This window comes from Plecotus auritus (genome assembly GCF_963455305.1).
Source record: "Plecotus auritus genome assembly, chromosome: 9".
In the NCBI taxonomy this organism is placed as follows: Eukaryota; Metazoa; Chordata; class Mammalia; order Chiroptera; family Vespertilionidae; genus Plecotus; species Plecotus auritus.
This window is the reverse complement of record NC_137783.1, coordinates 22,980,409-22,994,632: the sequence shown is the minus strand read 5'-3', so window position 1 is coordinate 22,994,632 and position 14,224 is coordinate 22,980,409. Positions and strand designations below refer to the sequence as shown.

Below are 14,224 nucleotides of genomic sequence, written 5' to 3'. Positions count from 1 at the left end.
GGATCTCAATACCAGATTTCAAGCTGTATTACAAAGCCACTGTCATCAAAACAGCCTGGTACTGGCACAAGAACAGACATATAGATCAATGGAACAGAATAGAGAATCCAGATATCGACCCAAACCAATATGCGCATTTAATATTTGACAAAGGAGGCATGAACATACAATGGAGTCAAGACAGTCTCTTTAATAAATGGTGTTGGGAAAATTGGACAGATACATGCAAAAAAATGAAACTAGATCACCAACTTACACCATACACAAAAATAAACTCAAAATGGGTACAGGACTTAAATATAAGACGGGAAACCATAAAAATACTAGAGGAATCCACAGGCAGCAAAATCTCAGACATATGCCAAAAGAACTTTTTCAGTGATACTGCCCCTAGGGCAATGGAAGCCAAACAGAAAATAAACAAATGGGACTACATCAAAATAAAAAGCTTTTGCACAGCAAAAGAAACCATCAACAAAACAACAAGAAACCCCACTGTATGGGAGAACATATTTGCAAATGGTATCACTGATAAAGGTTTAATTTCCAACATCTACAGGCAGCTTATACAACTTAATAAAAGGAAGATAAATGATCCAATAAAAAAATGGGCAACGGACCTAAATAGAAGCTTTTCGAAAGAAGACAGAAGGAAGGCCAAGAGACACATGAAAACATGCTCAAAGTCACTAATTATCCGAGAGATGCAAATCAAAACAACAATGCGATACCATCTCACACCTGTCAGAATGGCTATCATCAACAAATCAACAAACGACAAGTGTTGGCGAGGATGCGGAGAAAAAGGAACCCTCGTGCACTGCTGGTGGGAATGCAGACTGGTGCAGCCACTGTGGAGAACAGTATGGAGTTTCCTCAAAAAACTGAAAATGGAACTCGAATTTGACCCAGTAATCCCACTCCTAGGAATATATCCTAAGAAACCAGAAACACCAATCAGAAAGGATATATGCACCCCTATGTTCATAGCAGCACAATTTACAATAGCTAAGATTTGGAAACAGCCTAGGTGCCCATCAGCAGATGACTGGATCAGAAAACTATGGTACATCTACACAATGGAATACTATGCTGCCGTAAAAAAGAAGGAATTACTACCATTTGTAGGCACTTGGATGGAATTAGAGAACATTATGCTAAGTGAAATAAGCCAGTCAATGAAAGAAAAATACCACATGATCCCACTCATTTGGGGATAATGAAAAACATTATAAACTGATGAACAAAAAGATAGTTACAGAGGCAGTAAAGCATCAAACAGACTGTCAAATTACAGTGGTAAGGTTAGGGAGAGGTGGGGGAAATAAGAGATCAACTGAAGGACTTATATGCATGTATATAAGAGTAACCAACGGATGCAAAACATTGGGGGGTGAGGGCATGTATGGGAGTGGGGTGGGGGTGGGGGGCAATGGTAAGATATGTACACATATAATACCTTAATAAAAATTTGAAAAAAAAAAAAAAAAAAAAAAAAAAGAAAAAAGTTAAACATAAAAAAGCTTAAACAAAAAAAATTTTAAACATATATAGTTTTGTAAAATAACATAGGAACTAGCAAAACAAATCATTCGGGAACCTATCATATCTAAAACCCATACTACCACAGTTCCACATGAGACAAAACCAGAATAAAATTTCAAAGTCCTATTTAGTTCCTTTGGTTGCATTTGACAGTGCAAGTCAAAATAACATATGAGAAAAATGGGGGGAGGGGAAATATTTTGGATTGTTCAAAGCAACTTTTAATCCCTTGAATACGAAAAGTTATACTGCATAAAATTTATATATTGAGGGAGTTTCACTTAAGGTTTGGCAATATCAAAAACCTGTCAAGTAACAGGGGACCAAAAAATTGCTATTAAAATTATTCTATGGCCGAAACCGGTTTGGCTCAGTGGATAGAGCGTCAGCCTGCGGACTGAAAGGTCCCAGGTTCGATTCCGGTCAAGGGCATGTACCTTGGTTGTGGGCACATCCCCAGTGGGGGGTGTGCAGGAGGCAGCTGATCGATGTTTCTCTCTCATCGATGTTTCTAACTCTCTATCCCTCTCCCTTCCTCTCTGTAAAATATCAATAAAATATATTTTTTTAAAAAATTATTCTATGGAAAATAGTGAAAACACATTTACTGATTTAGTATATAATCACCTTAACAGAGTCATTACATAAATCATATTATGCAAATATTCCCAAACTTTAAATATAACATACAATACTCACCCCATATCGGTAAGTCATCTATGTACATCTGGTACCAGTAGTGATTTTTGATAGCATACACAAATGCATCTCTCTTTTCTTTATCTAAGTCAATTTCACAGTAAGTGGCTGGCATCACATCATCTGCATAAAATAAAAATTGCAAATTAACACATTGGTTTGCAAAATAGTTACAGAAAAAAAAAAAAAAAAAAAAAAAAAACAGAAGAAAAAATTCAACTGGAGGTGCAATGCTGACAAGACTCCAAGGAACCACCAACTCTCAGTGAATAACACCTGGCCAGTTCTTGTTCTTTTCATCTAAAAGTGCTTAGTCTGAAGGGAAAATAAATCCCACTTTGATAGCCCATGAAAACTGACCCCCTCTACCTAAAGAAAGAAGAAAGGCTAAGACAGCTGAATGAGTCTCTTCTTCAGTAAATAAGGGTAAGGATTTCAAAAAGTGATGAAATCTGTCCATCGTAACAAAGTAGGATTCAGGGTTTTTGCCTATTTTCTCTCTCTGATTCCTTTTTAATAAATTAGAAATGTGCGTCAAATGGAGCAAGTATGTAAATAAACGTAGTACTGAGTTTCTCGAAGATCACACATTCTAGTCTGTTTTCTCCTTACACAAGCCTCAGGGCAAGTTTACAATAATTCATAGAGCTATAGGCTAGGTAGGTGACTGTGGTTTAAATTTATAACTTAATTTTATAATTAAGCGCCAAGGAATGTAATGGGGGAAAAGAATGCAAATATGTATACCTATTTTCAACAAAAAATATTCTAAAAACAAGAATAAAATTTAACAAATCAAAATTAAACATTATCTTTAAAATACCTCATTTCACATCCTCCTCCCAAAAGTGCTAAAAATAACAGGAGTCAGTTACTGTTCATTTTACACATGTAGGTAATGAAGTCAAATTGGAGTAAACAACTTGACTGAAACCAATACAATAAAAGAAATAGGATTAAAATTCAAAGCTCCTGATTACAAGATCCATGCTCTCTTAAAAAATCAAGACACCTAATCAAAGATCCTGCAAAAATTCAACTTTTCAGGCTTCTGCTTACCAGATTAAAAATGTCTATCAGAAAATACCTCTCTGATAAACTTCACATAGGAAAATAAAAAGTATAAACACACTCAAAAGACCTGATAAAATAGATACTTGAAAAATAAATAAGGAGGATCTTTTCCAATTTTAACACTTTTTTTACTTCAAATTTAAAATCACACTATCCTGTAAGTATTGAGAGTATAAATTAATACAGCACTTTTAAATACATTCTAAGCCAATGGTACAAGTTTGAAATTAAGGATTTACACAAAATATTTAAGTATCCATACACCCCATTACATCCCCGCACCTCAGAAATTACTCCATTATGAATCTATGAAGGTTTTCCCCAACCACATATGTCTAATTAGTCACTAGAGGGTTTACTAGAAAACACTTTTGAGAAATATGCTAGGAAAATATAATTTTATTAACAATTATTTATTTTACTTTATAACATTCAAAATAAATCTTTGTTATGGAGGGGGACCTATGGGGGGGAAAGGGGACATCTATTTCCAACAATAAATTTACTAGTAAATAAATAAATCTTTGTTAGTTTTCCTAAATGCAATACACTTAACTTATAGGTTAAAACATTTCTTAGAGTCTAGAGCAGTGGTACTCAACTAAGAGCTATTAGCAATGTCTGAAGACTTTCTGGTTGTCACAACTGAATAGTGCTACTCGCATCTAGTGGGTAAAGAAGCAAGAGATACTTCTACAATGTACAGGTCAGCCTCCCCACATAAAGAATTATCCAGCTGTAATGTCAATAGTTCCAAAGCTCAGAAACCCTGGTCTATAATATAACTTATATTAGAAGGACTATTAAGGTTTACTTACCTTTGAATTTAATATCCAGACCACTAAATTCCAATTCAACGCCTTGAAGTGCTTCTCCCAGAGTTTCATGGTAATGACTGATACTTCTTTTTGACCCCACACAAAATGGAAGTGAAAAGTATTTATATGTCTCTTGTCGATTATGGTAGGGCCCAACAGTATTCATCCATAAAACAACTTCCTCTTTATCTTGATACTGAAATTTAAAAAAGCAAAAAAATAATAATTTAAAAAATACATTTATCCCTAGCCGGTTTGGCTCAGTGGATAGAGCACTGGCCCTCAGACTGTAGGGTCCCAGGTTTGATTCCAGTCAAGGGCACATATCTCGGTTGTAGGCTCGATCACCGGCCCAGTCGGGGTACATGCAGAAGGCAACCAATTGATATGTTTCTCTCACATAGTTGTTTCTCTCTCTCCATCTCTTCCCCTCCCCTCCACTCTCTCTAAGATCAATGGAAAAATATCCTTGAGTGAGGACTAACAAAACCAAAAAAAAAAAAAAAACAGTGTGTGTGTCACACACTGTTTTTTTATATTTTGTCATATATATATATATATATACATATATACACACACACACACACACACACACACACACACACACACACACATACACATAACAAACAGTCCCTTAATTTTATATATATAGAAACTCCAAAAATCTGTTGCCAGCAAGCACAAATAAAATTTCATCTCCTTTCTAATCTTTTCCATGCCATTGGTCAAAGCACTAGAGAGGAGAGAAATGATTAAACAAGAGAAAACCTATGAAATCGCCATCTATTCAAACCATCTTTCTACCTTCCCCTTTATTAGTATGAAAGACATGTATCATATTTATATTTCTTTAAATAAATAATTATAGTTGTACCCATCAGTGAATACCACACTGGAGTGGTCCAAATAACTTTGGGTAGATGACTTCACCTTTCCAGGGTCCAACTGGGGGATTTGCCAAAGATTTCTAAGATCTCAAGTCTAAATGTCCTATGATTCTATAAAAAGCAATTATCCAAGTAATTTAAAAACTAGGAACCCTAATTAGCAATATAAAGTCAACATAGTATACAATTTAAGTCAACTAATAGTACGGAAGTTAAATCACTGAATAATTATTTACTGAGTGCCTACCATGTGCCAAACAGTAACTGTGTTTGTGAGGATACAGCATTGAACAAGACATGTTCCCAGCCCTACTGGAGCTTAGAGCCTAAAGGGAAAGATGGACATTGAATAAGCAATCACAATCAAGTAGGATGCTGTGAAGAAGCATATAACACAGGAAGGTCTCCCACTAGCCCAACTACCAAATCCTTAGCTCCAATCCTCCACCTAAAACTAATAAACATTTTCAATCAAAATCCAACATCTTCTAAACCAAACTTATCCCATCCAAATCCACCCCCTGTCCAACTTTGTTTTTCTAATGGTACCACCATTCTCTCAGACATGGAGTTCAAACACCAAGTTCCTCTGCATTCCAAAAAACACTGACTTGCCTATTCTTACCTAAAGCATCTGCCTTTCCTTTTGATTCACTGCACCACCATCCTAGAACTGAGGCCTAATCACCTATCTTCAAACATAATAAATGTCTCATTGTTCATATAACACATCATCCAGGTCAACAAGGAAATAATGAACTATCTCACTTTTTGGCTAAATAAGACATGTACTAAGCACAGTATTAGTGTTAAGGATATACAGATAAATAAAATAATGTCCTTTCCTTTACGAAGTTTACAATCCATAGAAAAGCCAGACAAGTAAATGATTAACAATGAAGATATGTGTTACAATTAAGATAATAATGGGCTATCATAGCACGATTAATTCTGCTTTGACAGAGAAGGGTCAGGATAAACAACAGTATAGAACAGCGGTCGCCAACCGGTGGTGTGCAGACCACTGGTAGTCTGTGAGGTCCGAAAGGTTGGCAACCTCTGGTATAGAAAATCATAAACTATTTCAAGTGAATTCAGAAAAACAGCTGATAATCTTCATGTATGAAGGAATGAACCCATACATCGCCATTCAGTTCCATCCAATGCTTATGGTCACACAGGACTACTCAATCAAGGTAATCCTTTCTGCTAAACAATATGGATACAGTAAAAGAATTCTCAAACCAATGCTCTAAACCAGTGGTCGGCAAACCGCGGCTCGCGAGCCACATGCGGCTCGCGAGCCGTGGTTTGCCACTCTGTTGACTAATGAGTTTGCCAACCACTGCTCTAAACCAAGCACTATCAACTGACTGAGTTGGTATTAGAATGGAAAACTGTTCAGTAGGCAGGAGGCTCTCTCCACAACATAACGTATACAAAAAGTACTTAAAAATATGATGAAAAGAACACTGGAAAAAGATGCTGAAATGTAAAAGTTCCTTAGCAACTCAGTAAAAGAAGTCTGAAGTATGTGCACTAACTGCAATAAGTACCCTTTTAGAAAAATAAGGAAGGGGAGGTAACAAAATACATCCATTTAGGATGTTGAACGAGAGGACCTATTAATGAGGACCTTGCCATTAATCCTGCTGAAAGTCTGCAAAAATGTTTAAATGTAACTCATAAAAATAAGCACAAAAACACTTTTCCTATAAATCCTAACATTCATATTCCTTTAAAAAGACAAAAATTTGAACAGTAATTATTGCTAAAATAGGGCGTTTATTTTATACAAACTGAAACACAGAACTCAAGTAATTTAATGTGTGTTAAACTACATATTCTGAAATCACTCATTTTAAACATTTATGAAACCTGTTAAGAGAACAGAGTTGTGATGAAATGATGCAAACTGTAAGAAAACATATACCATTTTGTAGTCTAAAATTCCTTCTGGGAAGAGGACTGAAAATAGTAATTTAAAATATATAAATACTAGAGGCCTAGTGCACAGATGCGTGCACTGGTGAGGTCCCTCGGCTTGGCCTGCAGGGATTGGGCTGAAACCGGCTCTCCAACATCCCGAGGGGTCCTGGATTGCGAGAGGGCAGTTCTTGGGTGACACATCCCAGAATCGGGCTCCCTCTTCGTGGTTCCAGGTGCGTCACCCAAGAACCGCAGCTGCCAAGTCACCGCAGAGGCAGCTCCTGCATTGAGTGTCTGCCCCCTGGTTGTCAGTGTGCATCACAGCTACCGGTCAGAGCGTCTGCCCCCTGGTGGTCATTGCATGTCATACCTACCAGTCGGACAGTTGCTTAGGCTTTTATATATATAGATAGTATATGTATATGTAATATATTCAGTCATATATAATACTTTTATAAACACACATGTACTCACACATAACCATACAATGGTTAGGGTCAATATTAAAGCAAAAATATTTCTTTTACATTGCAAATTTGCAGAACATGATCAGATATGAACTTAAAATATTTACTTTTCATTGCAGTTCTTGATCGTCCCTAAGAATAAGCACTCCCAAGACAAGGTAAAAACAAGAGTTATTTTTCAAGAGAGAAAATGTGTTTTAAAATATCTTGAAACTAGAAAATACCAAAAGGAAGACTTCACAGAACTTTTGAAGGAGAAAAATAAAATCTTCCTTTTGCTAAAACTGCTGAGAAAGTCCTTGAGTTTCCCAATTCCATGGGAAGAAAGCCACAGGTAAGGAAGGCTCTTCCTCCACCTGTGAAGTGTAACCAGGAGACTGGGAGAAAAAGTCAAGGAAGCACAGCAGTGGATCAGGGGATCCCTAGTTATGGCTGTAATCCTTCTATGAGGCCTCCCTCAGAAGTAGTCATGAGAGGCCAATTCAGACTACCTGCATTCTTCACCTCACCATTCTATTCATTTTCCAGCTCTCAGAAGAGTTTCACTGTTACACATTCAACTCTGAGCTGTCCACTCCAGCCACAATGATCTCTGATACTGTCTTCCCTTCCTTTCCTGCTCCACCTTTTCCTTATGTCATTCCACCAAATCTATAATGTCCTCCTCTCCACCTACCCCATTTCTACTTATCCTTCAGAACTGCTCAAATCCTTTCTCAAATCCTCACTCACATCCTCGGGTAAGGCCTTAACAGACCAATCCCTAACTTGCAATATCTCACCATCTTTTCTAATAGTATCATTAGCTAACACTTAATAAGCACATACCATGTGCTAGGCATAGCTCTAAGTTTTTTACATAAACATTTAATCCTCTCAAAACTTTAAGATAGGTCCTCTTATTTTCCCCATTTTACAGATGAAAACAAACCAAAGAACATAGATATTAAGTAATTTGTCCAAGATCATATAACTAGTACCCAAGTTTACAACATTAGGACTACACTTTTACTAGTCCCTAGTCAGTCTCATTAACTAAAGAGCAAAACTAAATGAAGAAAATAGGAAAAAAAGCAAAGTTGTACAAAGCAAGTAAAGACAGTAATGAATAGTAAACAACTTTTCCATATGAGCCTTTAATTTGCCCTAAAGAAAAAAATAAAAAAATACCTTCCTAAGAAGCTACCTTGAGATTGTGCTCTAATCTCAAGAAGTCACCAAGGCTGGGCCTCTCTTATTTAAATACTGTTTATGTGTTGGGAAAGGAAGTTTCCCTACTTGATAGAGATCATGAATTAATTTTTCTCAGAAAGAACACTTTAGGAAATAATGCTACTGATGTACTTATGTAAAATCTGAATAAAGAAATCAGAATTTATATAGACAGGCAAAGAACTGAGGACTCAGAATACGTCATCATTTTATACGGGATGAGTGTTTGCTTTAAAATAGACATCTGAAGAAGCAAAATCCAGTTCTGAAAGTGTTTCACAAATCATAAATTCAATACCTTTTCATTATTTATGTAAGACAGATACATCAGAATTCAAATACAAATAAATCAGAAGGGGTATTTTTAGACAGTCTCTTGAGATAACCTCTCTCTCTCTCTCCTCCCCTCCTCTCTAATAGCTTTGTACCTAAATAAACTTTTAGTCTATCATAGAGTACAGCTGAAAATAGGACAATGAATTATGGCATTTCCTAAAATTAGATAGATATTAGAGCACTAACAAATTCACTTGTAGTACACAGTTTCTTCTCTTTATAAATATTCACATAAGTTTTAGGCATTCCTATGCCCCCAACAGTGACAAAAACAAAAGGCTGCCATTTGCGAAAGTAAAGCAAACAAAATAATTTCTGAAAACACTGAACGGTCTAGTGTTTACAGCAGAAGCAAATAAGCTATCCTAGACACAGATCCCAACATTGCCGACAGAAGTACAGTGAGCCACAAAGAAATGAGCGTTAAGCCTAGGTAAGGCCCCTAACGCACAACAGGAGTCTTAAGTGAATAATGGTCTGAGTTTGTTCACTGTGCTTTGAGCAACAGGGTTTCGTGCTTCCAACATTGCATATTCTTGTCCCTAGTAACTCCCTAATTACTCAGGTCACTCAACAAGGACTAATTAAATACCATTTCTTGTGCCAAGCACAGAGCCTCAATATGTAGCTGACAAAAATTTTAAAAATTGACTTTATGGTCTTAAGGAAACAGAACCCATAAAAATTCAAGGCTACAGTACAAATCATAATATGCTTTAAAATTCCTGTGCCCTTGATTATTGTTTTTTTTGGTGCTGACATCTTTGCCTAGTATTAATATGGATATTGTATGGACAAGACAGGTAGACAAAGCAAGGACCAGAGAGATCAGGAAGCTCAGATTCTTTCTGTGGCCTTGGGCCAGTCACTGGGTCTCTTTAAGCCTTCAGGAAAAATAGTGTGTTGGATACAATGGCCTCAAGTCTTTCCAGTTCTAAAATTCTATGACTGCCAGTTTGAAAACTTTTTAATGGCATCCTCTGGAATCTTAGGAGACATGGTAATCTAACTCTAGATACTTCCAAGTGCCCTGAGTTTCAGAAAGCCAAAAAAGCATAAACCACATCCTACATATCTTTCACTCATTCTGAAGAGTCCTTTTTTTGACCCTTCAATCACGTATTAAGAGCCTATCTTTAATTTTTATTCCAAACAATGTCCTGTAATTCATGTGATTCAACTTTTAAAAACTGAAGGGAACACATCTTTATAAATTCTAGATGTAGGTATACTCTAAAAGTCAACAAAATAAAAACGCAGGACTCCCTGCTCAAAAATTAATAATTCCAAGATGGTGACAGCAGAGCATTAAACCAGGCAGTCCTTACGTGTTTGCACATATAACGTGACTGCTCAGGTCACATGCCCATAAGTCAGTCCTATACTTCTTTAACAACCTATTATGTAACTAGAATTATCCAAATACTTCTGTAATTATTTAAAAATACTATCAATACAGAGAACTATTCGATTTAATGCCAAGTGTTTTACTGCCCTATTTTTAGCATAAAGGGCTGTAGAAGCATATCCTATGAGTATAGAAGACTATTAATTCAAATTGCCTTAGTTCAAATCCTCTATCCCTACTGGCTGCGTGGCCTTGAGCAAGTAACTTAACTCTCTGGCACTGGTTTTCTCATCTATAAAAAGGGCATAATATCTTTCACTTCACAAAGTTATTAATATGTTTACAATGAGTTAATATACATAAAGTACTTAGAACAATGACTAGCACATATTGCTAGAAAAATCCTTTTAGTTATTATTTCTAACTAGAAACTGTCTTCACAGAAAGTTAATCTAAAGGGTAAGCTTAGCCCAGCCAGCATGGCTCAGTGGTTGCGTGTCAACCTATGAACAAGGAGGTCCTGGTTCAATTCCCAGTCAGGGAACATGCCCAGATCCCCTGTGTGGGACATGCAGGAGGCAACCTGTCAATGATTCTCTCATCACTGATGTTTCTATCTCTCTCTCCCTCTCCCTTCCTCTCTGAAATCAATAAAAAAATTTAAAAATAAAGGGTAAACTTAAACTTTTGAAAACTGTTCTTTAATAATTCAATTCCACAAATACTTAATAAGCATCTACTCAGCAACAACCTTCCCTTAGCAATTTTCCTCCTCCTTCAGTATCATTCTTTCTTCACTGGCTACTTCTGACCTTACTGGTATGAAAAAAATTCACTTAATCATAGCCTTTTTAGTACTGTTACCTGGCAAAGGTAAATGCCTAGCTTTAAAAAAATATTTTCAAAAAACTTGAAAGTAGTAAAATATTTTGGCTAATAGTAAAAAGTATATATGAGTGACACTTAAATTTTATATTTATAGCAATGCTATTCTTCCTATAACTTTTTTTTTGCTTTCTTAATAGTTATTAATAGGTAACTGAGTGAGAACAATCCAAAGTAGACATGGATTCCAAATTTTTGTCCAGCAATTATCTCATACACATATTCTCTCAGAAACCTCTTATCAAATACTGTATATGCAATTACTGATTCAAAAATTTAAAATGTTCCTGGCAAAAAAATTCAGTGCAATTAGTATTTGCATTTTAAATATGTAAATTAATCTAAGACCATTTTATACACCTCCAATTTTTGAAATTTTAATGAATAGTTTTTCCCATTTATAGCAGTTCATTATAAAATATAAGATAAAAAAGTATACTACTACTCTTGGCTTATATGCCGGTATAGTGGAAGTACAGTTAAGAGAGAATTCTGAGTTTTACATGGTAACTTTCCTTAGTTAAGTGTTCAAAAAACTGGAAAAATATTAGAAACCGTATCATTAACTAAAAGGATGGCCATTGGAAATGAAGTTATTACACTTTGAGACACGTTACCTTACAGAACAACAGTAAATAGTTTTTAATGTAAGTGTTTAACCTCTGAACAAAATTATGGTAAGGTGAAAAGTCACAAATATAGTACAAAAACATGTCACCGACGTGGGATTTGTCTCTTAAAAAAATACACAGATAAGAAGTTTCCGGCTGTGATTGAAGGTAATGTAGCCAAAAGTTTAGAGGTAAAACAAGAGCCTAGCTAACCCAGGGAGTGGAGAAAATAAGTCTGATCAATTACAAATAACATCTAAAGTAGGCTACATTGACGACTGCTTCATTTCCTTACTTATCAGGAACGACAGAAGACTCCGCCAAATCTTTCAGATTTAGTACATGCATTACCTTTCATGCAAAATCGTATCACTAATGAATTAAAGTATAAAAAACAATTACTCGCCAAGAAATCTGTCAATTTCTATTACTTTCCTGCCTTGCTCTACCATCCTAAAAACCTCGGTTACTTGAATAGTCATTAAGATCCATGACAACTGAACAGCCAAGGAACTTTAGAATAAATGCAAACAGGACTGCTGCAGGCAGACAAGACGGGGAAACTGAGGCCCCCTTACAGTCAGAAGCTGCCCTAGTTGGAGACCACGGGGATCGGAGCTTCCTCCAGGGGCTGGAGAGGGTAAGGACTAAGTTACAAGAAAGTCTCGGAAGTGAGTGCGTGTAGGCTGAGTGCATGCACACGTGTAAACTGCTCTTCACCCCAAGTTTATCAATGCTGTCACCACGCCAGCGTTTCAGTCCGGTTTGGGCAGGAGGGACAACAAGGGCCGGCGAGGACCGTAAAGGGGTGGATATTTCCTGGTTGGGTATGACGGGTAATCGCATCCATCTTCCGCTGGGTCGTAGCCCCCAGTAGCCAGAGCGCAGCTAGCCCCGACCTGGCCTGCCTGCGACCCCCCACCCCGCGGTGAAGTGAGCCCGGACCCTCACCACGCTCCTTCCCCGGCCTCAGGAGCCCCAGACCCAGGGGTGGGGCGCCATCTAGGTCCGGGTCGGAGAAAGAGGCCCAGGCACTCGGGCGCCGAGTCCTGTCCCGGGAGCGCAAGGAAATGCCTCCTCCCAGCTCCCGGGTTCCTGCTCCGCCAGGCCCAACCGGAAGGCGCCCTCAGACGGCCAAGGGCTCCACCGGGCCGTCGGGCTTTCCAGGCCGCGCCGGGCCTGCCGGGGCAGCGAGGCGGGGAGCAGGCCGGGGGCGGCCGCGTCGGCCGGGCGCGCCTCTCACCGTGTGCTCGTGCTCGTCCGCCCGGGCCCGGGGCAGCAGCAGCAGCAACAGCGCGGCGGCCGCCGCCACGCCGGGAGCGCCCGGCAGCGGCCTCATCCTCCGCGCTCCCACCGGCCCGGCGCCCGCCCACCGACTCCTCCTCCGCCGCCGCCGCAGCCGATTCGCATCCACCGGGCGCGGACAGACGCACGGGGCCCGGACTCCGCCGCTGGCTCCTCGGCGCCGCCGCCGACACCGCCCGCTCTGTAGCTTCCCCCGCCCCCCGGCGCCTCCTCTGCCTCTTCCTCTGACTCAGCCACGTCATCCGGCCACCCCGGCACACGCCGGAAGTGCCGTGCGACGCGGGCCGCAACCGCCGCCGGCCGCCCCGCCCGGGCCGCGCGAGCCACGGCCGCCCTGGGTCCCGGAGGCCCGGCGCGCGGACGCGGCTGCAGCGCCGGTGACCCAGCCCGAACCTCGGGGCCGAAGCCGCCTCGGACCGCGTCCCGGCGCTCGGAGTCGTGCGCCCTCGGCCAGAACGCCCACCTTCCCGCCTCCCTTTCCTAGGCTGTGAGATGGGGTCTCACCTGCCGCCTCTCGAGCTGGGGCGATCGGAGCACATAACCCTTTGCAGGCACTGCCGCTGTGCGTGAATCACGAGGTCATGAAATCATCATTATGGGAGATTGTTAAATTTATACCGGGTTGAACAAGTGTTTTAAAATCACCGGCTATTTATTAGACCCCTACTATTCAATCTTGTTGAAATTCTTGTTCATTTATTTATTTATTGGTCTCCAGTCCATAAACATAAATGCCCCCTGGAATCTAAGCGCCCCCCTCCCCCCCCCCCCCCCCCCCCCCCGCCCAAGCAGGGATCCCGTCCACTGCTGTGTTTCCTGTGCCGGGAACAGTACCAGTCTCAGGGTAGGAACTCCAAAAACATCTGTCAAATAAACATGAATATGGCACCACCACACACCATCCTCTAAGCCAAAAATCTGGAACTTGTAGTCGGATTGTCTGTACCTCTCAGCCGTCAGAAGTCAACAGTTCCAGCACTAGGTCTCTTAGAAATATCTCAAGAGTTTATTTTTCCTCTTTCCTCTGCCAGGAACAGCCAACAGTCTCCAGCAGGATCCCTGCCACCAATCTTCCCTCCCTGTTTATTCTCTCCAACAGGGGCCAGAG

General features: G+C 39.6%; 1 protein-coding gene across 1 annotated transcript in view; it reads right to left on the bottom strand.

The window, feature by feature from the left end:
* TM9SF3 (transmembrane 9 superfamily member 3) overlaps positions 1-13,326 on the bottom strand; it is a 52,606-nt gene extending 39,280 nt beyond the window's left edge. The window contains exons 1-3 of the mRNA XM_080640419.1: positions 13,055-13,326; positions 4,137-4,332; positions 2,245-2,367 (exon numbers count right to left, since the gene is read on the bottom strand). Coding sequence (XP_080496545.1) covers positions 2,245-2,367; positions 4,137-4,332; positions 13,055-13,150 — 415 coding nt within the window. The 5' untranslated portion in view covers positions 13,151-13,326. The remainder of the gene's footprint in view (positions 1-2,244; positions 2,368-4,136; positions 4,333-13,054) is intronic.
* Positions 13,327-14,224: the final 898 nt, after the last annotated feature.